The following is a 27,146-nucleotide window of genomic DNA, read 5'->3' as shown; positions in this document are numbered from 1 at the left end:
CCCGACCGGTACCCGACCAGTACGACGGCGCTAGTCCCGCAGTCACAGTAAGGGGGTGGGGCGGGGGGGGGGGGGGGGCAGCACGCACCAGCGGGGACGGCCGGCGCTCCTCGTCGGGGCTCCTGCTGCCCCCGCTGCTGCCCTCGGCGCCGGCGCCGGAGCTCATCTCCTCGACGACGAGCGAGGGGAAGAGGCCGACACGGCCGTTGAGCTCGCCCTTCCAGAAGCCGTCGTCCACGTCGCCCTCCTCCACCTCTTCGTCGGCTCCGCCGCGGTGCAGGATGCGGATGATGGCGCCCTCGGGGAAAGAGAGCTCGTCCTCCGTCTGCGCCTCGTAGTCGTACAGCGCCCGTGCCAGCCACACTGCGGGAAGGGGGGTCGCGCGCAGACGGACGGGGGTCACGGCCCGGCGCTCGGGGGTTCAGCCGACGGGGCTGCGGCGGGAAGGGGAAGGGCAGGCACCTGGGAGGGGGAGCGGTGGCGCCGCCGTTGCGCTTGCGCCCGCGAGTTTAGACCGCGTTGACGCGGCAGCTGTGCTCGTCCGTCCGTGCGTAACGTGGGGGTCACGATGACCCAATACGAATTAAACTGTGCCCATGATGACAGGGTCAAAGGGCCGCCACCCTTTGAAGGCGTCAATACTCACGACGTATTCGACTCGGGGAAAAGATACCGAAGTGTGAAGAAGCGCACACGAACAACGACCGTGGCAGTAGCTGTAAGAAAGCTACGAGGAGGTGGCTGAACGGTGACAGCGAGGGCGACTGGAGTCGAATCGCGGGATCGTCCGTCAGCGCAACAGCTCTGCGTGGAGCAGCGGTGCGGTGAGCACCGCGCCCGCCTGGCTGAGAATAAAAAATAGCCGGCGCGACGGCGGGCTCCACGCGGTGGCATCCACCGGAGCCCGGCGACGGCGTTTTCAGTTTTGACCGAAATTCAAACTCCCAATGCGGTGGGGGGGGGGGCAGGCAAGGAGACCTCTTCTGTTTCCCCCCAGCCCCCACTCCTCCCCCCACCCTCCACTCCGCTCTGCACGGCCCCCACCCTCCACCCCTCCATCACCCCCGCACCGGCCCTCCCCCCCCCCCCCGCGTCTCTCTGCGTCCGTAAGACTCGGAAAGTCCTCGCAACAAAGCGACGTCGTAAATATTTAAAGAGCGCTAAATACTTCATTGGGTGCAAATCCCCACGCCGCCCAGCACAATGCACGCGGCTCAGCCCGGCGGCGGATTAAACAGCGAGTCGGCAATACACGGAGAGCGCAGCCCCCCACCCCCCAAACCGCCGAGCGGAAGGGAAGGTGGGGGCGACGAGTGGAGCAGCGCCAAGGCGATCGCCGCCGAGGGGCTGTACGCGCACGTGACAATAACAAAGGTCCCCCGTGTAGCCTCGAACAGGCTTTTGGGCCAAGTGCTGCTAGCGAGCGGCTATGACGGCCGGCACGGCACTCCAGGGGGGGAAGTGTGGCCAGCACCACGCCCGGCTGCTTTTGTCTCCCGAGTAGCGGTGATTACGTATTGCTCCAGATACCGATTTGAAGCTGCGTCGGGTAAGCCCAGGACCGGTTCAGATAATTGTCACCGGTGTTGGCCGTGAGCGGGAATTGAATTCGCTGGGTTCGTAGCGCAGCGCGCTGTCCACGACACTACTGTTCCCCACACACACTCATACTCCACACACTCTCAACACACACACACCCTCCACACACACACACCCTCCACACGTACAATCCACACCCTCCACACACACTCACTCTCCACACTCCTACACGTACACGCTCGCACGCACTCTCACACACGCATCAGTGCGCACCACTGCGGAGGGAGTAAGGGCGGGGTGGCGGGGGGGAAGCGGAGAAGCGGAGAAGCGTGGTTCTCTGCGGGGAATGTGCCTCGGCGCTCGGGAGCTGCATTAGCGCAGCGACATCACGCGTCGCCACGTACACGCGCACGCATGCGCACGTAGGTACACGCGCCCCACTTAGTGCGTCAATGCCGTCTCTGGCCGTGGCTGCGATCTCCGCCACGGCTGCCCACAGATCAATAGCCGCCACTGCAGCAGCAGCAGCAGCAGGGCCTGGGCGCTCTCCGTGGTGCTGAGCACAGCCAACTGCTTGCTCCTGCAGTCCCTCTGTATGTATGTTTGTAGAACTTCTCTCCCACAGTACGTAGCCAATCTGTCCCCTCGCCGTCCAGAAATTCCTCCCTCCCCTTGGCTCCCTCTGCCAGCTACCCCTACATCTCCGTGCTCCAGGAGTGTCCACCCTCCCGCTCCAGCCAATGTCTTGCGTGTGCGCATGTCTGCGCGTGTGCGCATGTCTGCGCGTGTGTGTTGTACGCCCGGGGAAGCGGCAGGGTCGCGCTCGGCGAGCTGCGCTACCAACCCCGGCGAGCCGAGTTCGATTCCCGCTCACGGCCGACATCGGTGACGAATATCTCCGAACCTGGTCCCCGGCTTCACGCCTGACGTCCACTTAGCCTTGAAATCAGTACCTGATGCAGTGCGTAGGAAGCATCAGCCCCACTTAGTGCGTCAATGCCGTGTTGGCCTGGACAGGTGCTCGCAAACAGCACCTGCAGTGTGTTCAGGCTATCGAGGGTGGATCGCTGTCTTTTGTCTCGTCGACCTTCAGGAAAGAGTGAAGTTTTATATTTGGCAAGTTCATTTGGTTGAAGCCCGGCGACAAGTCGAGTGACGAGGACGGGTTGGACGGTGAAGAGGGTCCCAGGACGAGTGCAAGCGATCGACCTGGCTCTCTACAACGCTCAGGCTATCGAGGGGCGGGGGGGGCAGTCGGGGTGGAGGGGGTGGGGGGGGGACCGGCGTCTCCGTACGGTCGCTCACCCCCGAGCGAGGCTTCGGTGGGCAGCTCGGGCTCGATGGAGTTGCCCGACGTGTAGGAGATGACGTCCGCCGACGTGCTGCCACGCAGACCGCTGGCCCCGCCGCCACCCCCGAACCCCCCCCCGGGCCCCCCGCCCCCCCCCGCCGGGCTCCAGCGGCTGGAGGTATTTCTCCGGCACGTAGCCAACTTTGCCCGCCGCGTTCCGGCCCTGCGCTCACACAGACACCACGCACCCCATATAGAGCACACATAGCACACAGAGCACACCATGCGCACCACACACACACCGCACATAACATCCACCGACACAACACACACCGCACATAGAACACCACACACACACCACACATAGCACACCATACGCACCACACACTGCACATAACATCCACACACACAACACACACACCGCACATAGAACTCCACACACACACCACACATCGAACACCATACGCACCACACACACACTGTACATAACATCCACAGACACACCACACATAGCACACCATACGCACCACACACGCACGGACACAGGACAAAGGGCAATGAGCTCAAGTGTGGTGGTGGCGGTGGCACCTGTGATGATGTGATGTGGGACGGTGTGATGTAAGGATGGGCGCTCATGAGACTTGTAGATCGTGTAACATGTTCAGGAAGTCTCGGTGAACCTCAAGCCTCTTTTTCAGGAGGGTCCTGTCAAGCTTTTGGCAGTCGGGGGGGGGGGGGTGGTGGGGGGTGACGCTGCTGCTGCTGCTGCTGCTGCAGTGAAATCCTAGTGGAGTGATTTGCAGGTTGTCAGTTTGGTCAATGCCAGCTACAATGTGTGGGGGATTTGATATTCAGCTCGCACGGATGGCAGAACGTCGGAGCCACGGGACACGTGGATCGTGGGACGTCCTCACCTTGACCCAGTCCTCCATGTCCCCGTCCTCGATGATCTCCAGCATCTCATCCTTGTCAATCGTCAACTCATCCGGCATGTTCGCCTGCACAGACAAAGACAAAAGCACCCCGTGTCGCCTACCTACACGGACGCACACGTACGCGATCGCTACGCACGAAGACAGTCGCCCTGCAGCAACAACGGAGGGCAGGGGAGCGACGCTCACAACAACGAGCGGAGCGCCGGGCGGCTAAAACGCAGCGAGGAGGCACAGTGGGCAGCACAGCCGCTGGTGCATCTGCCGGTCATCTTGGCACCCGGGTCCGTTCCGTGATCTCCTGTCAGCAAGCTTTCGACACTTCAAGTGACCTCAGGGTGCACTTACCCTGGCACACGCGCCGTGGTGAAATCACGGCTACTAAGTGGCGAACGCCCGACGTTACTGCTGCGTGCGTGTGAGCGTGTACGCGTGCGGGGGCTTCTGTTCTTCATCACCGTGGGCTGCGCGCGTGCCACGATGCACGGGGATGCGCATCCCTGTTGCTCATTCCTTCTGACAACCGCCAGCTAATGAGCGACTGGCACACTCCCGCCCAGACACACTCCAGCCCTGACACACTCCTAACCCTGACACACTCCTAACCCTGACACACTCCCGCCCAGACACACTCCTAACCCTGACACACTCCTAACCCTGACACACTCCTAACCCTGACACACTCCCGCCCAGACACACTCCAGCCCTGACACACTCCTAACCCTGACACACTCCCGCCCAGACACACTCCTAACCCTGACACACTCCTAACCCTGACACCCTCCTAACCCTGACACCCTCCTAACCCTGACACCCTCCCACCTCGACAAACACACTCATCCACAACGTACGCTCACCATACCCACTCTATGGCCCAACAAACACTGCCAGGCACATACCACCCATAACACCCTCACCCTACACCCACACCACACACACCCCACATACTACACCTGCGCCGTGTATCCTCTCTACCCCCACGCACACCGCACCCATCGTACACCCATCACAAACAACACAGACTGCAACACACGCTGGCACCCACTCACACACACCACGCGCACACACACCACACACACACACCACACACACGCACCACACACACACACCACACAGACACGCACCACACACACGCACCACACAGACACGCACCACACACACACGCCGCACATAACCCCACCATGTGGCATAAATAACGAGGAGCGGGGCGGCATGGCGCGGCTGCCGCTGGCGCCAGCTCCGGCCTGGCAGTGCAGCTCGCGCTGCCAGACGCCCGGGCCCGTCGGGCGCAGGCCCAGGATTTATTTCCCCACGCAGACACCGCCCTGCCGGGAACAGGCCTCGCTCTCTCTCCCTGCTTCTCTCCCTGCTTCTCTCGCTCTCTATCCCTGCTTCTCTCTCTCCCTGCTTCTCTCGCTCTCTCTCCCTGCTTCTCTCGCTCTCTCTCCCTGCTTCTCTCCCTGCTTCTCTCCCTGCTTCTCTCGCTCTCTATCCCTGCTTCTCTCCCTGCTTCTCTCCCTGCTTCTCTCGCTCTCTATCCCTGCTTCTCTCTCTCCCTGCTTCTCTCGCTCTCTCTCCCTGCTTCTCTCCCTGCTTCTCTCGCTCTCTCTCCCTGCTTCTCTCCCTGCTTCTCTCGCTCTCTCTCCCTGCTTCTCTCGCCCTGCTTCTCTCGCTCTCTTCCTCTCTCTCGCTCTGGCTCTCTGGCTCCTTCCATCTTTCCCTCTCTGGTTTTCTCTCCCTCTCGCACCCTAATTCTCCAACTCCCTCTCTCTCCCTCCCACTCTCGCTTTCTCCTCTTTAACTCTTTCTCTCTCTCTCTCGCCCTGTGCCCTGTCGTGCTCTCTGGCTCTCCTTGTCTTTTTCTCGCCCCGTCTTGGTACATCTGCAGCTTACTTCACACCAGATGTTTCAATCGGGTTGATACAGCACCACTGCTCCTCCATTGTCAACTATCAGAGCTTGCCTTTAACTCTCCCTCCCTCTCCCCGTGTTCCTCTCTCTCATTGTTCTTGCCTCTCTATTTCCCATTGCCACTCCCATTTCTTTCATTCCAGTATATGCTCCTCCAGTCGCAGGCACGCACGTACGCACGTACTTACGCACGCACGTCCTGCACACACAAATGCACACGTACGCAAACACATGTGTACACACGAGGACAAATAAACAGATGAAAACATACAACTCCACAAATACACACAAAGACAAAGATTCACAGTATAACCTTTAACAGACTGTTGGGCAAGTGCTGTTAGCGAGCGCCTACGAAGGCCGGCACAGCACACACCTTTGTCTCCCCGGTGCTGATGTTTACACACCGCACCAGTTATTCATGAGGACGAGTCGACCTAAGGGAGGCCCCCCTAGGTCGAATCGAACTCGGGTCTCGGCGTCCGTCGCGCAGCGTGCTAGCGCCGCCATGCCAGCGCTCCGTAGCTCGCCAGGCCGGGTGCGGCCACTCGAGCGATGTGCGCCCAGCGGCTGTGGCACCCGGATTTACGACTCGACGCTGCCCGAGCAAGCAGAGGGTTGGCACAGAAATAAATAACACGCACACGGACACACACGCGGACACACACTCGCATACACGCGGACACACACTCGCATACACGCGCGCACACACTCGCATACACGCGGACACACACTCGCATACACGCGCGCACACACACGCGACGGTGGCTACGCTGCTGCACGTGGCTGCCTGTAATCGTCCATCGCTGTGGAGGAAGCAGCGAGGGTTGGTGGATCACCGCACAGATGTTGCGAATCTCCCTTGCTGCTGTGGGCGTTGAGGAAGTGCCATACCCTGGGTTGCCAGGAGAAAGCGGTACAACAGAGCGTGGACTCCTCCTGTTCCATCTGCACGTGCGTGTGTGCCTGAGTGCGCGTATGTGTGTGGATGTGTAAGTGCATGCTCGTGTATGTGTGTGTGCGCTCGAGTATGTGTGTGTGCACACGTGTGCATACTTGTGTATATGTGCATGTGTGTATGTGCATAAGTGTGCATGTCTATGTGTGTACATGTCTGTGCGTGTGCGTGTCTGTGCGTGTGCGAGTCTGTGCGTGTGCGAGTCTGTGCGTGTGCGTGTCTATGAGTGTGCGTGTCTATGTGTGTACGTGTCTGTGCGTGTGCGTGTCTGTGCGTGTGCGTGTCTGTGCGTGTCTGTGCGTGTGTGTATGTGCGTGTCTGTGCGTGTGTGTCTGTGCGTGTGTGTCTGTGCGTGTGTGTCTGTGCGTGTGCGTGTCTGTGCGTGTGCGTGTCCATGTGTGTTCGTGTCTATGTGTGTGTGCGTGGATGTTTGACGCACCTGATAGGAGTAGAGGACGCGGCACGTCTGTGGGTACTGCCGCCAGGTCCCCGAGGGCGAGGAGCCACTCTCATCCAGAGTGTCCGACTCAAACTCCTCGCCGTCGTAGTATCCTCCCAGCGACAGCTCCTCCTGGTGGGGGAGGGGCAGGGAGCCAGCGGGTATCAGTACCTGGGCACGGTGAAGTATGGACGTTACATATCGATGGAAACCACGGTCTTGAGACGCTGTAGACGGGGCGAGAGGCAGGGGAGATATTCGGGATTTGGAATTCCCTCCCAATGTCGCTTTTCCCAAGCTCTTGCCCGATTCACGTAATGCGTTACACTCGAATCCATTACAACTGTGATGAGTGCTGTTTGTTGCGAACCGTTTGTGGTTTTGGCCCTTTGGGTCCTTGTGTTTGGCACCTGTGTTAAAAAAATTGCACATTTACAGACTCAAGAGATGGACACAAGACAAAGATCCCCCCGTATAGCCTTTAACAGACTGATGGGGCAAGTGCTGTTAGCAAGCAGCACCTATGAAGACTGGCACCACGCTCGGCCACCTTTGTCTCCCGAGTGGCGATGTTTACACAGCACACCGGGTACTGAATTTGAGGTCGAGTCGACCTAGGAGAGGCCCAGGACCGGTTCAGATAATCGTCACCGGTGTTGGTGGCCGTTAGCGGGAATCAAACTTGGGTCGCCGGATTCGTAGCGCAGCTCAATAACCGCTACGCCACCGCTCCCCACACACAGACGCACACAGACACTCCCAGACACACCCAGACGCACACAGACACATAGATGCGCACGCACACCCTTATGCACGCATCACTGCAGGAAGCGTGATTATATTCAGGTCAGCGCACAAACTGCCCGTGCCGAGGGAGTGCGGGAGGGAGGGGAGGAAGGTGGGGGGTGGAGGGGAGGGAGGGAGGGAGGGGAGGATCTCCTCGGGGCTGAGCCACCTCGAGCCGTCACGGCGACCAAGCGACGTCACAAACCCCAACTCGCCATCCCCCTCCTCCCACTGCTTCCCTCCCTTCCTGCCTCTTCCTCCACTGCCATCACCTCCACCCTCTCTCCCTCCCGCCTTCCAACCCAGCCAAGCGATCGATGGCTGGAAGACATCACGGCTTACATCAATGATTTACTCTCCCTCCTCCCCCCGCCCCAGGTCCTCCCAGGGCCACCAGGCAGCTGGACGGGCCGAGTGGCCTCCACCGGAGAGAAGCCTGAGCTCAGCTCAGAAAGTTCATCCAGAGAGTACTTTTGTTCCCATATGCAATCCCATTTCCAGGTAATTTCACAGCATTGGGACGTTCGGCAAATACCAGCACCACTGCATTATTATTTATAGCCGTGGAAGTAAACCGGAGAAACGGGAGAATACCGCAGGCACAGCAGGGGGAGAACACACTGAGAGACGCCCTCCCCGTCAGTAATTGGGCATAACCACTGCGCCACCCTTCCGGTATTTCAATTGCACGTAATTTAAATAAGTAATTTCATTACATTTGTAATTGCCATAAAAATGACATGGCTCAAAGTAATTGCTCATTTTGTCTCACAACAACAGCACAACACATGGGCAACACACGCACACACACTACGCACTACCCACACCGCCGCACATCCGCCCCCCTCCGTGCCCCTACGCACATCTTCCCATCGCTCGGTTTTTCTGTTGACCCCCCCCACCCGCCGAGCCCCCTGCACCCCCCCTGCCCACCCCCTCCCCACAACGTCTGGCAGAGCAGCGGCGGCAGCAGCAGCGCTCGTCAATAATTGAGTGGCCGAGCGCGAGGGCCTGCAGTGCGGCTCCCGTTAATGGGGGAAGCGCGCAGGAAGCGGCTTCGCTCGGCACCATCCTCCCACTTTGTTATCGTCGTCGTCATGATCATCGCAATGCCTGCTTGCCCAGCAAGGCCTCACCGAGTCTCGCGACTCGTCCAGCAGGAGGGTCCTGCCAAGTTTTCGCAGTTGGGGGAGGGTGGGGGTGATGATTGTTGTGTATATTTTTTTTAACCATCAGCTGTGATCAATCTACTGCTGGAAGAAGGCATCCCCCAGGCCACGAGCCGATCTTGTTGTCGGCGGTGGACGTCCGCTTGGGCGCCGGCGGTGCCCCCCCGATCGGAAACCAGGGGGGGGGGGCTTTTTTATATATATATAAAAGCATGGGGAGGCAGGAGTTGGTGGTGCAATGGTTGGCGCACTGCCTTGTGAACTGGCCATCCGAGTTTGATTCCCAACGACGGCAAACATCAGTGGCGAGTGGCATCAGAACCCATCCTGGGTTGCCTGCTTTGTCATATGCCACTGCCACGGCGAGCCACTCCGTGCCACTCCGTGTCACGCAGGAAGTTAAGCTGAGCACGAGAAGCCATTTGCTATGCCGCTCACTCGTCCATTAATTAACGTAAGCAGACAGTGGGCGAGAGCCGATGGGAGGGGTGGGAGTAGTGTGTGGGGGTGGCGAGTCAGTGTCACGCGAGTGTGGGGATGGGTGGGATGAGTGGCGGCGCGCTGAAGGGAAGGACAGGCTGCGATTGTGAAGTCGCTGCTAGGGAGGAGGAGGAGGCCTCCGACTGATTCAACGCTCTCGCGGTCCGGGCACACTCTCGCCGGGCACGCTCTCACCGGGCACGCTCTCGCCGGGCACGCTCTCACCGGGCACGCTCTCACCGGGCACGCTCTCACCGGGCACGCTCTCACCGGGCACGCTCTCACCGGGCACGCTCTCACCGGGCACACGACGCGCCTCTCTGCAGCCAAATGGCAATGGCGGCTTCCGATTGAGGGCATCAGGGACAGTAGTTTGTGTGTCTATGGGTCTCCGTGCGATGACTCCAACCACCCCCCCTCCTCCTCAGCCTCCCGTCTCCATCACCGCGCCACGCCATCGAACGAGGCTCCCCACAACGAGGGGGAGGTCGCCGCTCCTCCCCCGCCCGCACACCCCCCCCCCCGTCCACTCCCTGCGGGCCCCCCCCTTCCCCGCCCCCCTGCCTCCCCGTCCCAAGTCCAGGCTCACGGCCATTTCCCGTGGCCACACAGGGACTCGTAGACTCGCACGGGGACTCGTAGACTCGCACGGGGACTCGTAGACTCGCACGGGGACTCGTAGACTCGCACGGGGACTCGTAGACTCGCACGGGGACTCGTAGACTCGCACGGGGACTCGCGTCCCTCCGACTCGGGGAGACCTGCGACTGCATCCCTGCTGCCGCTGGGTAAGCCCACGGTGCGCCGCGTTGAGATTCCCAGCCCTCCAGCCGCGGCACGAAGCCCAGGGCGGCCGTGGGCGGCAGCATCATCATTAGCATCATATCTGAACCGGTCTGGGGCCTCCCCCTGAGTCGACTCGGCCTTAAGTGCGCGAGAACCACCGTGCACGTGTCACGACAAGCACTCGCACAGGAGCACACCTGCAGACTTGCGTGCACGCTCACCTTCACCGCCGTGCGGTCCCCAGATCCCCCCCCCCTCCCCCCACCCACCGGCCCAGCTGTACCGGGGTCACGCGGCCCCCCACCCTCATTCATATTCCAGCCGAGATTCGGCATTTGGGCCGCATCCCCCCCCGGGCAGCAGCGAGCGGCCCCACGTAATTAGAATGGATCCAGCACCCCGCTCACTCCTCCTGCTCCTCCCCCCATGTCTCCCTCCTGCTCCTCCTCATCCCTGCGTCTCCCTCCTTCTCTCCCTCTCCCTCCTCCTCCTGCTGTGTGCCATCGCTGGTATGCGTGAACATCATGCCACATCGTCGCCACATCGTCGCCACAATCGTCATCACCACCACAATCACAATCATCTACCCACCAGAGACTAAAGCCTGGCTGACTGTGATGAGATCAGAGTCTGAAGATGCAGGCTGGGATCGTTCAGTGACGTCACCAGAGACCGTGGCGCTCCGAGCAAGACCAGGCATGGTAATTGGCTACGGACGTCAAAGAAAACGAATCGCGGAGTTCGCTAATTGGCTGACCTCTTAATGATGGTTTGGGAGAACCGAAGGCGCCCCTTCAACATTGACATTTAAAAACACAGAGTGGAGTCAAGAGTTTGACTGCTAACGTCGAGTAGACTGGCACGCAAATCCCCCTCGCAATCGCCCCTCACCACACGGGAACACAGGAAGGAGGTTACGCGGTAAGGAGGGAACGCAGGAAGGAGGGAACACAGGAACAGCGCAGTCCTCACCGTGGGCGAGAGTTCCCCGTTGTTGCGCCGCGCCTCGCTCGCGCGCCGCTCGCTCTCCAGCTCGGCCGTCGCTTTGGTCATGGCGCCGTCGAGCCAGAGGTCGGCGTCGACGCCGACGCGCCGCAGCAGCGAGAGGCACGCGGCGGCCTTGAGCCGGTCCGTCTGCGGGCGCAACCACACGCAGCGGCCACGTGGTGAACAATGGCGGTCGCAATCGCGATCGATCGCGTTCGCACGCGGCGCTGTCCTTCAGTAAAATCGCTCAACCTCACACCCGCCGGGGAACCACAGACGAGCGGGGAAGGCGGCCGCAGCAGTCGCAGCAGCCAGGCGGTGAGCCAGTACTACAAACGATTGCCCAGGCTCTGCAGTCCTCTATGTAGCAAGATTTTTTTCAGCCAATTAAATGAGTACTTATCAGTGTGGGAGTCGTACCGGCTTCTCCTGGCGAGCCGAGGTCTAACACCTCCTCGACGCCCACGGGAAGGGGTTTCACAACATTTGCGCGTTCCACCAACCCTCGCTGTGTCCAGAGTGCTGGATTACAGGCCACGTGCATAGCCACGACCGCCAGTCGAGCCTTTCATAGACCACTGATACAAGTGCTGTTAGCGTGCACACCTATCAAGGTCTGCTCGCACACACGCAAGCGTGAGAGCACTTGCACATGAAAACAAGCTTTTGTGAAAGCAGGCACGTACACACACAAACACACGCAAAGCACAGATGTCCACCAAGGAATGGACACGCGACGAACACAAGTACGCACACACGAATAAACGCATGTGTGCAGCCACTACACAACACACAGACAAACACCCCCCATATGGCCTTCAACAGACTGTTGGGGCAAGTGTTGTTTGCGAGCACATATAAAGGCCGGCACGGTACACGAGGGGGTAGGTGGCCAACACCAAGCCCAACCGCCTTTGTCTCTCTGTTTACACATCGCACCAGGTACTCATTTGAGGCTCAGTCGATCTAGAGGAGGCCTAGACTGATTCAGATAATCATCACCGGTGTTGACCGCGAGAGGGAATTGAACTCGGGTCGCTGGGTTCGTAGCGCAGCGCACTAACCGTTACACTACTGCACGCTACACGACACACACGTGCACACGCACGTGCACATGCATGCATAGGTGCTTGCACACACTGGCAGACGATGCACACACAACACGCACGCAGGAACGCTGCGGTCATTAGGCTGATTTGTTGAGCAGATGCTCGTGCTGACTGGAGCCGAGTGAACGTCTCTCTCTCTGCCATCATGGGGAGTCGGCGCCACTCGCGACTCCGCAGGTGATGGCATCGGTGCGGGAAAGCGCGGTGCGGGTCGCGGCGTCGCGGGGGTCACGGGGATGCTGAGCGGGGGAGCGGAGATGACAGGGTCTCACTCCGTCAGAGACACACGGCCGACTTGGCACTGTGTCCCCATGTCCTCGTCTCCCTGGATTCCCATGATTCCGTGTTCCCTAGTTCCCTGGTTCGTGTTCTCATCTTCCTGCATTCCTATGTTCCCATATTCCCTCCTCCTATGTTCCCACGATCGCGTGTCATCACGTCCACACATCCTATCTTCCCACGTCCCCGTGTTCTCATCTTCCCGTGTCCCTGTGTCCGTGTCCCACATTGCTACGTCCCCGTGTTCCCGATAGTGCCACCTCAACCATTCCCATTCATAGTCACTCCCACTCGAAGCGTCACCACGAACACAACGCACTTCCCCCCCACTAATGGTGTGGGTTGAGTGGTGGGTGGGTGGGTGAGGGAGAGGTGGGGAGGGGGCCCCATGTCTCTCTGTCTGGCAGCTGTAATTGGCAGTGGTACGCTTGAATGGCAAGGCACGTATGCACTCACGCGCACAAACGCAAGCACGCGTGTGCTAGCGTATAAGTATGCTCATGCACGTAGGCGCACACATGCACGCACGTATGCGCACGCTCACACATGTACGCGCACACACATGCGCCGCACATGCACAAAGACATGCACTCATCTGTGCACGCTCGCATGCACATGCACGCTCGCATGCACATGCACGCTCACACACCCCGCATCGCACCATGCACACAAACCAGCCGCACGCCGCATTTCTCACGAGGGTGGGAGTGGGGGGGCGGCCGTGACAGAGAGGCAATAAACACTGGAGACCTCCCTGGCTAGGTAAACCGCCAGCCACGTGCCGACTGCTCCAGTCGGACCAGCGACTCGGTGTGAACACAGCTCAGAACGCCGCAATGAAGGGGGGCGGTGGGGGGCACTGCCACCTCCTTGGTGATTGGCCGAGGAGGTCGATTAGGTTTCGCCAAACTCCGTTCCCGTGGGCATCGACGCGGTGCCCTGGCTGGCCAGGAGGTGGCGGTGCGGCAAAGTGCGGACTAATCTCCGTCGGTGCCATCTGTACGGCATCGACGTGCCGCGCCTCTCACGTGCGTGGGGTTTTCTCGGGGTGCTACGGTTTCCTCAAATATGTGTAGACACTCATGAATTGGCTGGAAACATCTTCATATGTAAAGCACTGCAGAGCTTGCACAACGGCTGGTAGCGCCAGCTCGCCGCCCGGCTCCTGACCCTCCACTCGTCTGTGGTTCCTCGGCTCCTGTGAGATGCAATTTGTGTGAACGTTGCTGGATAAAAGGAAACATTATTATTATTATTCCCAATAGGCGCAATAATATGGCCCCGCGGCATTCACAGCCTGCTGTAGAGGTCACAGGTGTAACCTGGCAGGTCGCCCGGGTTGCCACTGCTATTGGTCTTGAGTGGGACTCAAACTCGGGTCACCTGGTTCGTAGTGCAGCGTATCAACCACTGCTGCTCGCAACTACGCACACACATAGCACACGTCGTGACACATATACACACACACATTCTTCTAACTCGTATAGCAGACACTCATACAATTAATATTGTACTCATCTCTACCCACAACCCCACCGCTTCTCCCACAATCCCCTGCATTCCCCAATACCCCCCACCCCGCACGGCCAAACCACCCCTCCCCTCCGCACACTTTATTCATTATTACTCTCAGCCAGAGCAATTTACAGCCACAATTCTATAATTTAGGGCAAATTAAAAACGCAAATATTGCACATCCAGCGTAAATCAAATCACGTTGCCCTTCATGAATGTGCAGTGCAAGGCAAGCGTTGCTGGGAGCAGAGAGAGGGGGGAGAGAATCAAATGAGGGAGGGAGGGAAGGGACACGGTATTGGGAAAGCCGAAGGGAGCGAGGGAAGCACGAGAAATCGCAGAATGGAGCTATGCGGCAGCAAGGAAATAAATGAGCAATGAGGCGGAGTGAGGGGGAGTGAGGGGGAGTGAGGGGGAGTGAGGGGGAGTGAGGGAGACACGGAGAGACGGGGAGGGGAGAGATGTGGCGGCGGCAAGGAGGGGGGGAGGGGGCAGTGAATAGAGATTTCTCCGAGCCGGAAGTCACGCGTGCGTGTCGTGCATACGGGCAGTCTTGCCACACACACGCATGCACACACACACGTGCATGTAGACACGGACGAGTGCACGCACACAACAACACCGTCACAACCAACCGCAAGAACGGGGAGACCCCAAATCAGATATTCACGATGGCGGCCATAGAAGTGCCGGTGGTGGCCGACTGCACCGCCTGACACCCCCACCACCCTCCTATGAGGGGGGCCCACACGGTCTCCCTGGGGGGGCCACTGTACAGCCCCCCCCCCCGCCGCATTGCGATGGCGACGCGTGCCTAGAAGCGATGGCGATGCGTGCGAGTGGGAGCGTGTGTACGTGCGAGTGGGAGCGTGTGTACGTGCGAGTGGGAGCGGGAGCGTGTGTACGTGCGAGTCAGGGCGTGTGTACGTGCGAGTGGGAGTGTGTGTACGTGCGGGTGGGAGCGTGTATACGTGCGAGTGGGAGCGGGAGCGTGTGTACGTGCGGGTGGGAGCGTGTGTACGTGCGAGTCAGGGCGTGTGTACGTGCGAGTGAGAGCGTGTGTACGTGCGAGTCAGGGCGTGTGTACGTGCGAGTGGGAGCGTGTGTACGTGCGAGTGAGAGCGTGTGTACGTGCGAGTCAGGGCGTGTGTACGTGCGAGTGGGAGCGTGTGTACGTGCCAGTCAGGGCGTGTGTACGAGCGAGTCGAGTGCCTGGTGCCAGCGCGGAGGCCCAGGGAGCGAGGGGATGACGACCGTACGAAGGAGCCTCATTGCACATTCGCGAGCAGCGACGCAAATGGGGAGTTGTGCGTTATCGACAAGCGGCTCTGAGAAATTAAATCGCTACGCCGAGTCGTGACCAATCACAAAATCGCTGCGAGTTGGAAGAGGGGGGGGGGGGCAGATGAATCACTGGACTGGGGATCGGTGTGCATCTGAGCCCCGGGGCGAGGGGTGGACGGATGGAGGAGGGGCGGAGGTGGTGTCAGGTGGGACGGGGATGGTGATGGTCCAAGATGAGGAGGGGAGATGCGTGGTGGTGGTGGTGGTGTGGTTTGGGTGTCGAGGTGGAGGATTGCAGAGGAGAGGGAGGTGGTGGTGCTTGGCGAGGAAGGGAGGAGGGCGAGGGGAGCGGTGGGCAGCAGCGACAACCCGAGCCAGAGCCAGGGGCCGCATTCCAATTCAGAACGCGGGTAGCATGGGGGGGGGGGGTAACGTGCGGGGAGGGGCCTCCCACGTTGGTATTCCTGCCGTGTCACGCCGCCTCCGTCACGGTGGCGAGGCGGAGGTTCCCTTACTCGCGTCGCCTCCGAGGCGAGCGAGGCGAGGCGGCGATCGTCACCGGCGCGGGGCGCCGTGTGGGTGACGAGACTCGCAGAGCGTCCCTCTCGTACGCGGCCGCAGCTCCGCGTGTCACCGCCGTCGTGATCATCGTCGTCGTCACGAGACATCGTCTGTCCACTGCTGGATACCTTCCCCTACATCATCATGTGACACGGGCTATGCACTGCGAGACAAAAAACCTCCCATGACACGTGGTCTATCCACTGCTGAGGGCCTCAGAGCGCACCTAGCCTGGCACAAGCGCTGCCGAGGTGTCCGCGGGTATACAAGAGCGGAGTCTTGTGTGAATGTCCCCCCCGTGCGTGCGTGCGGCTCCACCACCCCCTCTTGGTGCTACTCGCTAACAGCACTTGTCCCAAGAGTCTGTAAAGGCTATAGGGGGAGCTTTGTCTTTGTGTGTGGGGGGGGTCACAGGTGGCTCCAGATTACCCACAATCACTCCCCTCCCCCACGCCTCCTCACATCTCCTCCCAGCACGGCGCTTACCAATCAGTGAGTAACGATTTGAAAAGCGAGGGACCTAATTAAATGTCTTCGTTATTTATTTAAGCCAACATCCGACGATTATATATTTATATTTCACTTGGCGACATTCTCCCGATTGGGCGCTCAGAGAACACGGCGGATTCCATTGGTGGCAGCGTGAACCGGTGTTCACCTCACCACTCCACCTCATCGCTCCACCTCACCGCTCCACCTCACCGCTCCACCTCAACGCTCCACCTCACCGCTCCACCTCACCGCTCCACCTCACCGCTCCACCTCACCGCTCCACCACTCCACTCCACCTCACCGCTCCACCACTCCGCTCCACCTCACCGCTCCACCTCACCGCTCCACCACTCCGCTCCACCTCACCGCTCCACCTCACCGCTCCACCACTCCGCTCCACCACTCCACTCCACCTCACCGCTCCACCTCACCGCTCCACCTCACCGCTCCACCTCACCGCTCCACCTCACCGCTCCACCTCACCGCTCCACCACTCCGCTCCACCTCACCGCTCCACCTCACCGCTCCACCTCACCGCTCCACCTCACCGCTCCACCACTCCGCTCCACCTCACCGCTCCACCTCACCGCTCCACCTCACCGCTCCACCTCACCGCTCCACCTCACCGCTCCACCTCACCGCTCCACCACTCCGCTCCACCTCACCGCTCCACCTCACCGCTCCACCTCACCGCTCCACCTCACCGCTCCACCACTCCGCTCCACCACTCCGCTCCACCTCACCGCTCCACCTCATCGCTCCACCACTCCGCTCCACCTCACTGCTCCACCACTCCGCTCCACCACTCCGCTCCACCTCACCGCTCCACCACTCTGCTCCACCTCACTGCTCCACCACTCCGCTCCACCTCACCGCTCCACCTCACCGCTCCACCTCACCGCTCCACCTCACCGCTCCACCTCACCGCTCCACCACTCCGCTCCACCTCACCGCTCCACCACTCCGCTCCACCTCACCGCTCCACCACACCGCTCCACCACTCCGCTCCACCACTCCGCTCCACCTCACCGCTCCACCACTCCGCTCTACCACTCCACATCATCGCTTCTCCTTACGACTCAACTAAATCACTGCACCTTACCCCTCACCAGCTCGCCTCACCACTCCCCCCCCCCCACTGTCTCTCCCCAGCTCGTTAGTCGGCCATTTATTAACGGTCTTGATCTCCAAAACCGTGGAGGGGGGGGGCGGTGAGAGAGGGGGGCGGTGAGGGGGGGGGGGCAGAGCACCGTGTGTTTGAGCCAATGAAAGAACCCCCCTTGGCCCCCCAGAGGCCATTACCCAAAGCCGTGGGGGGGGGGGGCTGCGTGTGAGTGGATCGCTCCCCCCCTTCCCCCCTCCTTTCACCGTGCCACTGATTGCAGCACAACGGGAGGATAATTGGGAGGAAGGTGGAAACTTCGATTTTGTTTTAATGTTTCTCGAGTGTGCATCATCACCGTCATCGTCATCATCGTCATCATCGTCATCAGTGTCATCAGTATCATCGTCATCAGTATCATCGTCATCATCGTCATCAGTGTCATCAGTATCATCGTCATCAGTGTCATCAGTATCATCGTCATCATCGTCATCAGTGTCATCAGTATCATCGTCATCAGTATCATCGTCATCATCGTCATCAGTGTCATCAGTATCATCGTCATCATCGATATCATCGTCGTGCAGTTGAGCTGCCGCCTCGTCTTGGGGAGTGCCTTCATCCAGCAGTGGATTTACTATGGCTGATGATGGTGAGATACCACTGGTGCACCCTACCCCACTCCGCCCTGCCAGCTTCCAAGGAAACCTGCCCCCCACTGCCCCCTTACCGTAAACCCCATCGGGACCCCGATCAGAACATCTTCATCCTACTCACACTTTGGACCGAAAGACTGATGCAGAGACCCATAAACTCACATAGAGACCCATAGACTTACATAGAGACTCATAGACTCACATAGAGACTCATAGACTCACATAGAGACCCATAGACCCACGTGGGTCTCTATGTGAGTGTATGGGGGGGGGGCTGAGTGCAGCGCAAGGATTAACGGAGTCAATCAATCGGCGGCGCCACTCCACACGGCCACCACTCGCTCCACTAATTAAGTGTCAAGCCTCGTCTCGTTCACAGCCTCCTACACGCCACCCCACCACCCCTCCCCCCCACGGACACATCCCCAACCGCTGCCCGCCTCTCACGATAAGCCAATCAACACCCCCCCCACCCAGCCTGAAGAGTCACTCGTGACGCCTACATTCACCATCATCGTCACAGCAACATCGCCTACCGATACGCATCAAGTCACCGCTGCGGATTTGCCCTGCAGCAACATCGCACAATCGTTGCTCACCCACCAAAGTCAACATCCCGACGAGACCGCCCATCGCGACAACGCCGACATCACCGACGTCAACCCACCGCCCCCCGCTGGCGCTCACCACCACCCAAACCCAACCATCGTCACTCCTGACGCTGCCGATAGGCAGCGTAATCATTATAATAATAACACCAGCGGGGTTATTATAATTATTATAATAACACCAGCGGGGTTATTATGCCACAGGGAATCGCCGCGTCTCATTTGAAACCTCCGCAATGGTTTCCGCTCGCTCGCTACTCATCCCCACGGCTGTTTCGCGGCACGAGAACGATTCAGAAATCCTGCACTTGAGAGCGGTTAGCAGAGAGACACGGGGAGAGAGACGGGGGCAGAGGAACACGAGCAGAGAGACACGGGGAGAGGGAAGGGGGCAGAGGAACACGAGGAGAGACACGGGGAGAGAGACGTGTGCAGAGAGACACGGGGAGAAAGACATGGAGAGACGAGACACGGACAGAGACAACGAGAGACACGGAGGGAGAGACACGGAGAGATGATAGGGAGACACTTTAAGAAGTAGACATCGCACGCTGATGGGGAGCACGCTCAACACACAAACAACACATTTGTCAATTATAATAATGCATAAAATAACACTGCACATAAAGGTGCTATGGAGAAGGGCCATTACCGGAAACGTTGCCTACGATATATTTTCCGTCTAAGGCCACACACGGTGTCGATGTTGTAGATGTGCGTCACTGCGTGTGTGGGTGTGCGCAAGGGGGAGCGGTCGCGCAGTGATGAGTGCACCGTGGCACCGAACCCGGCCAGCCCGAGTTTGATTCCCGCTCACGGCGACCAACTTAGTAGCCGGTGAAATGTACAAGCCTCAACACGCGAGGGAGACAAAGAGGGTCGGGAATGGGGCTGGCCACCCCCCCACCCCTCGTGCGCCATGCCGGCCTTAACAGGTGCTCGCTAAGAGCACTTGCCCCAACAGAATGTTGAAAACTATACGGGGGATCCTTGTCTTTGTGTGTGCGTGCGTGCGAGCGAGCGAGCGAGCGAGCGTCTCACCTCCGCTTTCCGGATGCTCTCCCGTGCTTCCTCCATCTTTGCCTCCATGTCAAGGTTGGCGGCCGGATCCGGAACTCCCCCCGGGCCCCCCGCGCCCGCTATCTGCCCCTCCAGCCCCTCGAGTACCTACAGCAGCACCATCATCATCATCAGCACCATCATCATCAGCACCATCATCATCAGCACCATCATCATCAGCCGCAGTACAGACAGGGACCCACATCAGCCGGTGCGGTCGGCGAGCGCCCGTCACAGCCGACGCGGCACGGGGAGTCTTGTGTTTCATCACGCGGCTGCTTATTTTAGGTTTAGTTGACCTAAAGGGGGCCCGCAATCGAGGTGCCTCACCACGCTCCCGCACAGCCGTGTAGTGTCGGGGGGCAAGTTGGAAGGCCTAGCCCCCCTGTTAGATTGTTATCGTCGCAGCAAAAACACTGCTCGTGAAAAATGTGGCATTCAACGCAACTGATGCCACGGAGGGATGGGCGTCGCAGCCTCTCGTCCTCTACCTCGTGGTCACCGTTTACATCGCGGCTGAGAGCACAGACGAGAGCGGAGTGCACGATAGACGAGAGGAGCTCACATCGTCACTCACGCTGTTTAACAGCTGACATTCGTTTCACAGGTGTTTGAAGTTGTTGGATGAAGGACTCACCCACTGGGTGGGTGTGGGAGACTCACCCACTGGGTGGGTGGGAGACTCACTCACTGGGTGGGTGGGTGGGAGACTCACCCACTGGGTGGGTGGGAGACTCACCCACTGGGTGGGTGGGAGACTCACCCACTGGGTGGGTGGGAGACTCACCCACTGGGTGGGTGGGAGACTCACCCACTGGGTGGGTGATAGAGTCACCCACTGGGCGGGTGGGAGACTCACCCACTGGGCAGGTGGGAGACTCACCCAGTGGGCGGGTGGGAGACTCACCCACTGGGTGGGTGGGAGACTCACCCACTGGGCGGGTGGGAGACTCACCCACTGGGCGGGTGGGAGACTCACCCAGTGGGCGGGTGGGAGACTCACCCAGTGGGCGGGTGGGAGACTCACCCACTGGGTGGGTGGGAGACTCACCCACTGGGTGGGTGGGAGACTCACCCACTGGGTGGGTGGGAGACTCACTCACTGGGTGGGTGGGAGACTCACCCACTGGGCGGGTGGGAGACTCACCCACTGGGCGGGTGGGAGACTCACCCAGTGGGCGGGTGGGAGACTCACCCACTGGGTGGGTGGGAGACTCACCCACTGGGCGGGTGGGAGACTCACCCACTGGGTGGGTGGGAGACTCACTCACTGGGTGGGTGGGAGACTCACCCACTGGGTGGGTGGGAGACTCACCCACTGGGTGGGTGGGAGACTCACCCACTGGGTGGGTGATAGAGTCACCCACTGGGCGGGTGGGAGACTCACCCACTGGGCAGGTGGGAGACTCACCCAGTGGGCGGGTGGGAGACTCACCCACTGGGTGGGTGGGAGACTCACCCACTGGGCGGGTGGGAGACTCACCCACTGGGCGGGTGGGAGACTCACCCAGTGGGCGGGTGGGAGACTCACCCACTGGGTGGGTGGGAGACTCACCCACTGGGTGGGTGGGAGACTCACCCACTGGGTGGGTGGGAGACTCACTCACTGGGTGGGTGGGAGACTCACCCACTGGGCGGGTGGGAGACTCACCCACTGGGCGGGTGGGAGACTCACCCAGTGGGCGGGTGGGAGACTCACCCACTGGGTGGATGGGAGACTCACCCACTGGGCGGGTGGGAGACTCACCCACTGGGTGGGTGGGAGACTCACTCACTGGGTGGGTGGGAGACTCACCCACTGGGTGGGTGGGAGACTCACCCACTGGGTGGGTGGGAGACTCACCCACTGGGTGGGTGGGAGACTCACCCACTGGGTGGGTGGGAGACTCACCCACTGGGCGGGTGGGAGACTCACTCACTGGGTGGGTGGGTGGGAGACTCACCCACTGGGTGGGTGGGAGACTCACCCACTGGGCGGGTGGGAGACTCACCCACTGGGTGGGTGGGTGGGAGACTCACCCACTGGGTGGGTGGGTGGGAGACTCACCCACTGGGTGGGTGGGAGACTCACCCACTGGGCGGGTGGGAGACTCACTCACTGGGTGGGTGGGTGGGAGACTCACTCACTGGGTGGGTGGGTGGGAGACTCACTCACTGGGTGGGTGGGTGGGAGACTCACCCACTGGGTGGGTGGGTGGGAGACTCACCCACTGGGCGTGCACGGAGACCTTGTGGTCTCGTGCCACCTTCGAGGCCCACTTGCGGGCCTCCTTGTCCAGGCTCTGGTCGACCTCCTCCGCTCCCTCCTCAGGGCCCAGCAGCTCGGGACCCTGGAGACAGGAGAAAGATGGAAAAGGGGATAGGGACCAGGGGACAGGGCACAAGGGTTAGGGGATAGCGGACAGGGGACAGGGGAAACGGGAGAGGAGACAGGGGGCAGGGAATAGAGGCAGGTGGACAGACCACAGAGGAGGGACAGTTCGGGCGACTGCTGGATTAGGGTTCCCCACAGAGCGCGGGTTTTGTGGGGTTTTTGTGACCATACTTCGCCACGTTGGTTGGTACAGAGTGGTGCTGGCGGGGGACACAGACGTGGGAGCACAGAAGTACAGAACAATACGAGTCTATTTTGGGATACATGGTGATAAATGGCGGAGCTGGGAACAAAACTTGCGATGAAAATAGAACATGCAGTTGCGTACACGCCACCGGCACGTGTGACGGAGCACACGCGTGACGGAGCACACGCGTGACAGAGCACACGCGTGACGGAGCACACGCGCAGGACACACAGGGCAATACGCAATGCACACGCCCACGTACGACAACACACACGCCTACCCACGACAACACACACACCCTACGCGCATCGAACTTTGCAGTCAAAGAAACTCATTGGGTGGAGGTCACGCCCACTCGGCGGCGGAGGGGAGGGAGGGGGATGTTTGCACAGAGGAGCCGATTCAATCCGGGTCGAGCGTGCCCGCCCGCACGCCCGTGCGCCCACGCGGCTTCTCAAATTAAATCTCCGTTTGTTCATCTTTATTGAGGTCTTTCCCCCGACCTCCAAACGGCTCCCGCACCCCGCCGGGGCCAGGGAGGGGGGCCCGCGTTTGGGCGTTGGGGTGAGCGGCCAGACCGGCCGAGAGGGAGAGCGGTGCGGCCCGGCGAGCGGGTGCCGAGCGGGAAAGCTGCGCCGCCACGGAGACGGAGCGGTGGAATCGACCCGTGCACGGAGGCAACGAGGACCGCGAGAGGCGGCGACGGCCCGCGTGGGCCTTCGCGCGGCGACGGCCCGCGTGGGCCTTCGCGTGGCAGCGGATGGAGCACGGGAGAGGGACTCACGGCGTCGTCGCCGGTGTGCGCGCAGAAGGGCGGCAGCTCCATCACCACCGCGTTCTCGCGCAGGAAGAGCTGCAGGTCGTGCTCGCGAGACACCTACGGCGGCACGCACGGCACGCTCGGGACAGCGCTCCATACACAGACAGCACACCGCCTCGCGCAGAGCACGGCACGCCCAGTACGTATACGGAACTCGTGCAACACACGTACAGCACGACCGTGCGCATGCGTGTGTGCGTGTGCATACGTGACCGCACTTGCGCGTGCGTGCGTCTGTGTGCGTGCAGTGGTTAGTGCACTGCGCTATGAATCCATCGAACCAATTTTGATTCTCGCTCATGGCTAACATTAGTGGCAAATATTTGAACAGGTTTCTGGTCTTCCCCGAGGTCAGCTCAGCCTTAAAAAAGCACTGGAGAGACAAAGGTGTAGAACGGCCACCTTTGTCTCCCCAGTGGAAATGTTTACACAACGCAACAGGTCCTCATTTAAGGCTGAAATTAACTGAGGGAGGCCCCGGACCAGTTCAAATAATTGTCACCGATGGTGGCCACGAGCGGGAATCGAACGTGGGTCGCCAGGTTCGTAGCGCGGTGCACTGACCACTGCACCCCCGCTCCCCACGTGCCAGTGTGCGTACCCCGTGTGCGGCCTGCAGCAGGGCCACGAAGGGCTCCTGCGTGCTCTGGCACGACTCGAGCTCCGTCTGGCCCAGCACGCAGAAATACTCGCACAGCCGCTCGTAGACGTCGCCATCCAGAGCCTGCAGCGCGCACACGCACGCACGTGCACACACACACACGTGCACACACACGTGCACACACACACGTGCACACACACGTGCACACACACAGGCAATAATCATCGTAAAGACGTTAACTCGCGATGCTGTGCCACCGCTACCGCGCGGTATCCGCTCCTCGCACTCACAGCGAGAGGGGGGGCCGTGTCACCCCAACAGTGCTGCTGGGGCGAGTGCTGTTCTCGCACTCTTATTTATGTGCCATGACGAAAGGCCGTGGCCCAAATCGTCATCTATTATATATCTTTAAGGCCACAGGGTTGTATTATTGACAAACGTGTTATTTGTGCGCTTGCACCACAGCCATCACAACAACAGCGTCAGTGTCACCAGATAGCTCGAGTACCCAAGAAGACCGGCAAGGCGCACGAGGCCAGTGTGGTGCAAGCACCTACACCCGGCCACCTTTGTCTCCCCAGCGCTGGCGCCGCACAGAGCCACACTCGGCGGTTATGTTCATCGTCGCGTCACCTTTCTCGACCGTCCTCCCCCCGGGCCGCCATCCGGGCTGCGGCCGCGTGGGCTTGGCCGCGACGCTCACCGCCGACCGGCCACTGGGTGGCGACACCGCACCAGCGGACGCCGCCCGCAGCGGGGCACGGCCGTGGCGGGTCAACTCGACGCCGCCCGGATCGCGGCGCTGGCGGCCCGTGGCCCGTAAAGCCCGCGGGGTGGCGCGGCTCCCGAGTGCCCAGGCGGGGCGACGGCAACAGGGTGCCCCCCCGCACCAACCGGGCTACGCCGCCGAGGGTGGCGGCCGTGGAGAGTTCGTGGAGAGTTTGTGGAGAGTTTGATCGCGAGTTTAGGGAGACTGTGGAGGGTTGAGGGAGAGGTCGTGTAGAGGAGAGGGAGGGAGAATTTGTGGCGCATACCGAGAGCAGCGCGGGGATGTCGGTGCTGGCGTGGCGCTGCTGGTGAGCGTTGGCGCCCGCCACGCTTATCACGTACTCGTTCCGCGCCTGCCGCAGCTTCACGTGGCACTCCTTCCGCCTCGCCGCCATCTGGTGGGCAAGCGCGACACCGCCACGCCGCGGTCAACGTCACGACGCGGGCGACGACCAACACCACATCACAAACACCACAATCGTGGCGCTGGCGCCAGTGACGGTGCAGGCGGACTCACCCTGGCGTTGGCTTTCTGCAGGCTCGCCTTGGAGTGGAAGAGGCTGCTGAACTCGCTCCGCTTGAGCCTGGAGAACCCAGCGCACACGCGTGTCACACGCTGCTCCAGCCACCTTGTCCCCGTGTGCCCTGTGTCCCCGTGTTCGTGTGTCTCCTTGTGCCCGTGTAATCATGTTTTTGTCTCCCCGTGTCCCCATCTCCCAATCTCCACATCTCCCCGTGTCCCCATCTCCCCATCTTCCCGTGTCCTCATGTCCCCGTGTCCTCCATCTCCCCGTGTCCCCATGTCCCCATCTCCCTGTCCTACCAGCTCTCGGTGTCCCCACTCTTTCCTCGCGTCTGATTGGCCATTCGCTCCAGCTCAGAGAATCTCTTCTTGGCTTTCTCCAGCTCCTTCACCGTGTCGGCGAGCTCAGCCTGCAGAGTCACCAGACGGTCCGAGCACTGCGGGGACACACGGGGATACACACCGAGGGAGGGGACACGGGGACACAAACGGGGACACATAATGGCACAAATGCACAGACACATGCACGTGGACACACGGACGTGAACAAACACACAGGCCACACAGGCACACACGGACACGTGGGACACACATACATTGACATGGGACACACATACATGGACACGTACAGACACACACGGACACATGGACACACACCCACGGACAATCACACATTGGTCAGGTTTGGTGACCGTGGGCGATCATCGGGCTACACAAGCAATGGGCGAGCAGTGCGGGTGCCCCGTGTGGGTGCCCGGGGAGAGGGGGAGCGGGGGAGGGGGTCCCGCGTCTCGCCGCACCTTCTTGAGCTGTGCGTCGCGCGCCGCCCGCGCCGCCTTGGCCGGCTCGGCCACGCGGCTCCGGTAGCTCTCGGCCGCCACGAGGCGGCTGTTGGCGGCCTGCAGCGTGCCGAGCAGCACGAGGCGCCACACGGCGAACGCGCTCCTGCTGCCGCTGGGGGGACACGGAGGGGGGCGATGGTCACCACGCGCCGAGTTACGGGCGGCCGCGCGTGGCGCCGCGATCCGTCGCGCGCCGCGCTGTACGCCGCCACGCGCCACCGGGTTCGGTCGCATGGCACCGCGTGAGCGCCGCTAAACAGAGAGGGGGGCGTGCGGGGACGGAAGTCCCACGCCGAGTTCCCGGCGACTCGGCACAGGGACGATGTTAACACCGCACGTCAAGGGCATACCACCCATGCGCCACCACCACCACGGGCAGGGTAACACCACGACGACACACCGCCACCATCACGGGCAATCACTCATCACCCGCACACCATCCCCACTCACCACCGTCATCACACGACACCATGCACACCTGTGTGTGTACGTGTGTGTGTGTGTGTGTGCACACGTGGCACAGTGGGAAGCACAGGTGGTGCATCTGCCACCCTTCTCAATCAGTCAACCCATGCCACCTGGGTCTGTCCCCTTCCACAAGTGCTGTGGTGACATCAGCAGCACTTAGTGGCGGCTGTTGTTATTGTAGGCGCGCGTGTGTGTGTGTAGGCACATGTACATATAGTGTGTGTGTGTAGGCACATGTACGTATAGCGTGTGTGTGTGCGAGAGCAGGGCGTACGTATGGGTGTATATGCACGCAAGTGTTTGCGAGTGTTCTTGTGCACGTGTGTGAGTGTGAGTGCGTGTGTGAGTGCGTGTGTGAGTGCGCATGTGTGAGTGTGTGTGTGAGTGCGTGTGCGTGTGTGAGTGCGTGTGTGTGTGAGTGTGCTCATGAGTGTGCGAGTGCGTGTGTGAGTCCGCGTGTGTGAGTGCGCGTACAAGTGCGTGTGCGAGTGTGCGTGTGTGTACCTATTGTTCCCTCCCTCCGGTTCTTGCACGCTCCACTCTCTCCGAAGGAACTGCGAGGACAGCTTCTGCAGGCCCTGCACACATTTGTGTACGTGTGTGTACGTGTGTGTACGTGT

The 27,146-nt window shown here is 60.6% G+C and overlaps 1 protein-coding gene across 1 annotated transcript in view; it reads right to left on the bottom strand.

Annotated features, from left to right (window-relative positions):
- Nucleotides 1-27,146, bottom strand: part of LOC144722805 (F-BAR and double SH3 domains protein 2-like) — a 66,691-nt gene that overhangs the window by 7,738 nt on the left and 31,807 nt on the right. The window contains 15 exon segments of the mRNA XM_078601239.1: nucleotides 89-363; nucleotides 2,845-2,986; nucleotides 2,988-3,053; nucleotides 3,745-3,828; nucleotides 7,071-7,202; nucleotides 11,264-11,425; nucleotides 19,926-20,051; nucleotides 22,151-22,273; nucleotides 23,289-23,381; nucleotides 23,926-24,048; nucleotides 24,960-25,088; nucleotides 25,211-25,277; nucleotides 25,517-25,653; nucleotides 26,017-26,170; nucleotides 27,031-27,104. Coding sequence (XP_078457365.1) covers nucleotides 89-363; nucleotides 2,845-2,986; nucleotides 2,988-3,053; nucleotides 3,745-3,828; nucleotides 7,071-7,202; nucleotides 11,264-11,425; nucleotides 19,926-20,051; nucleotides 22,151-22,273; nucleotides 23,289-23,381; nucleotides 23,926-24,048; nucleotides 24,960-25,088; nucleotides 25,211-25,277; nucleotides 25,517-25,653; nucleotides 26,017-26,170; nucleotides 27,031-27,104 — 1,887 coding nt within the window.

Source organism: Lampetra planeri, chromosome 15 (assembly GCF_965212315.1).
Source record: "Lampetra planeri chromosome 15, kcLamPlan1.2.h2, whole genome shotgun sequence".
In the NCBI taxonomy this organism is placed as follows: Eukaryota; Metazoa; Chordata; class Hyperoartia; order Petromyzontiformes; family Petromyzontidae; genus Lampetra; species Lampetra planeri.
The sequence above is the reverse complement of the archived record's forward strand: the minus strand, read 5'-3'. Positions and strand labels throughout refer to the sequence as shown.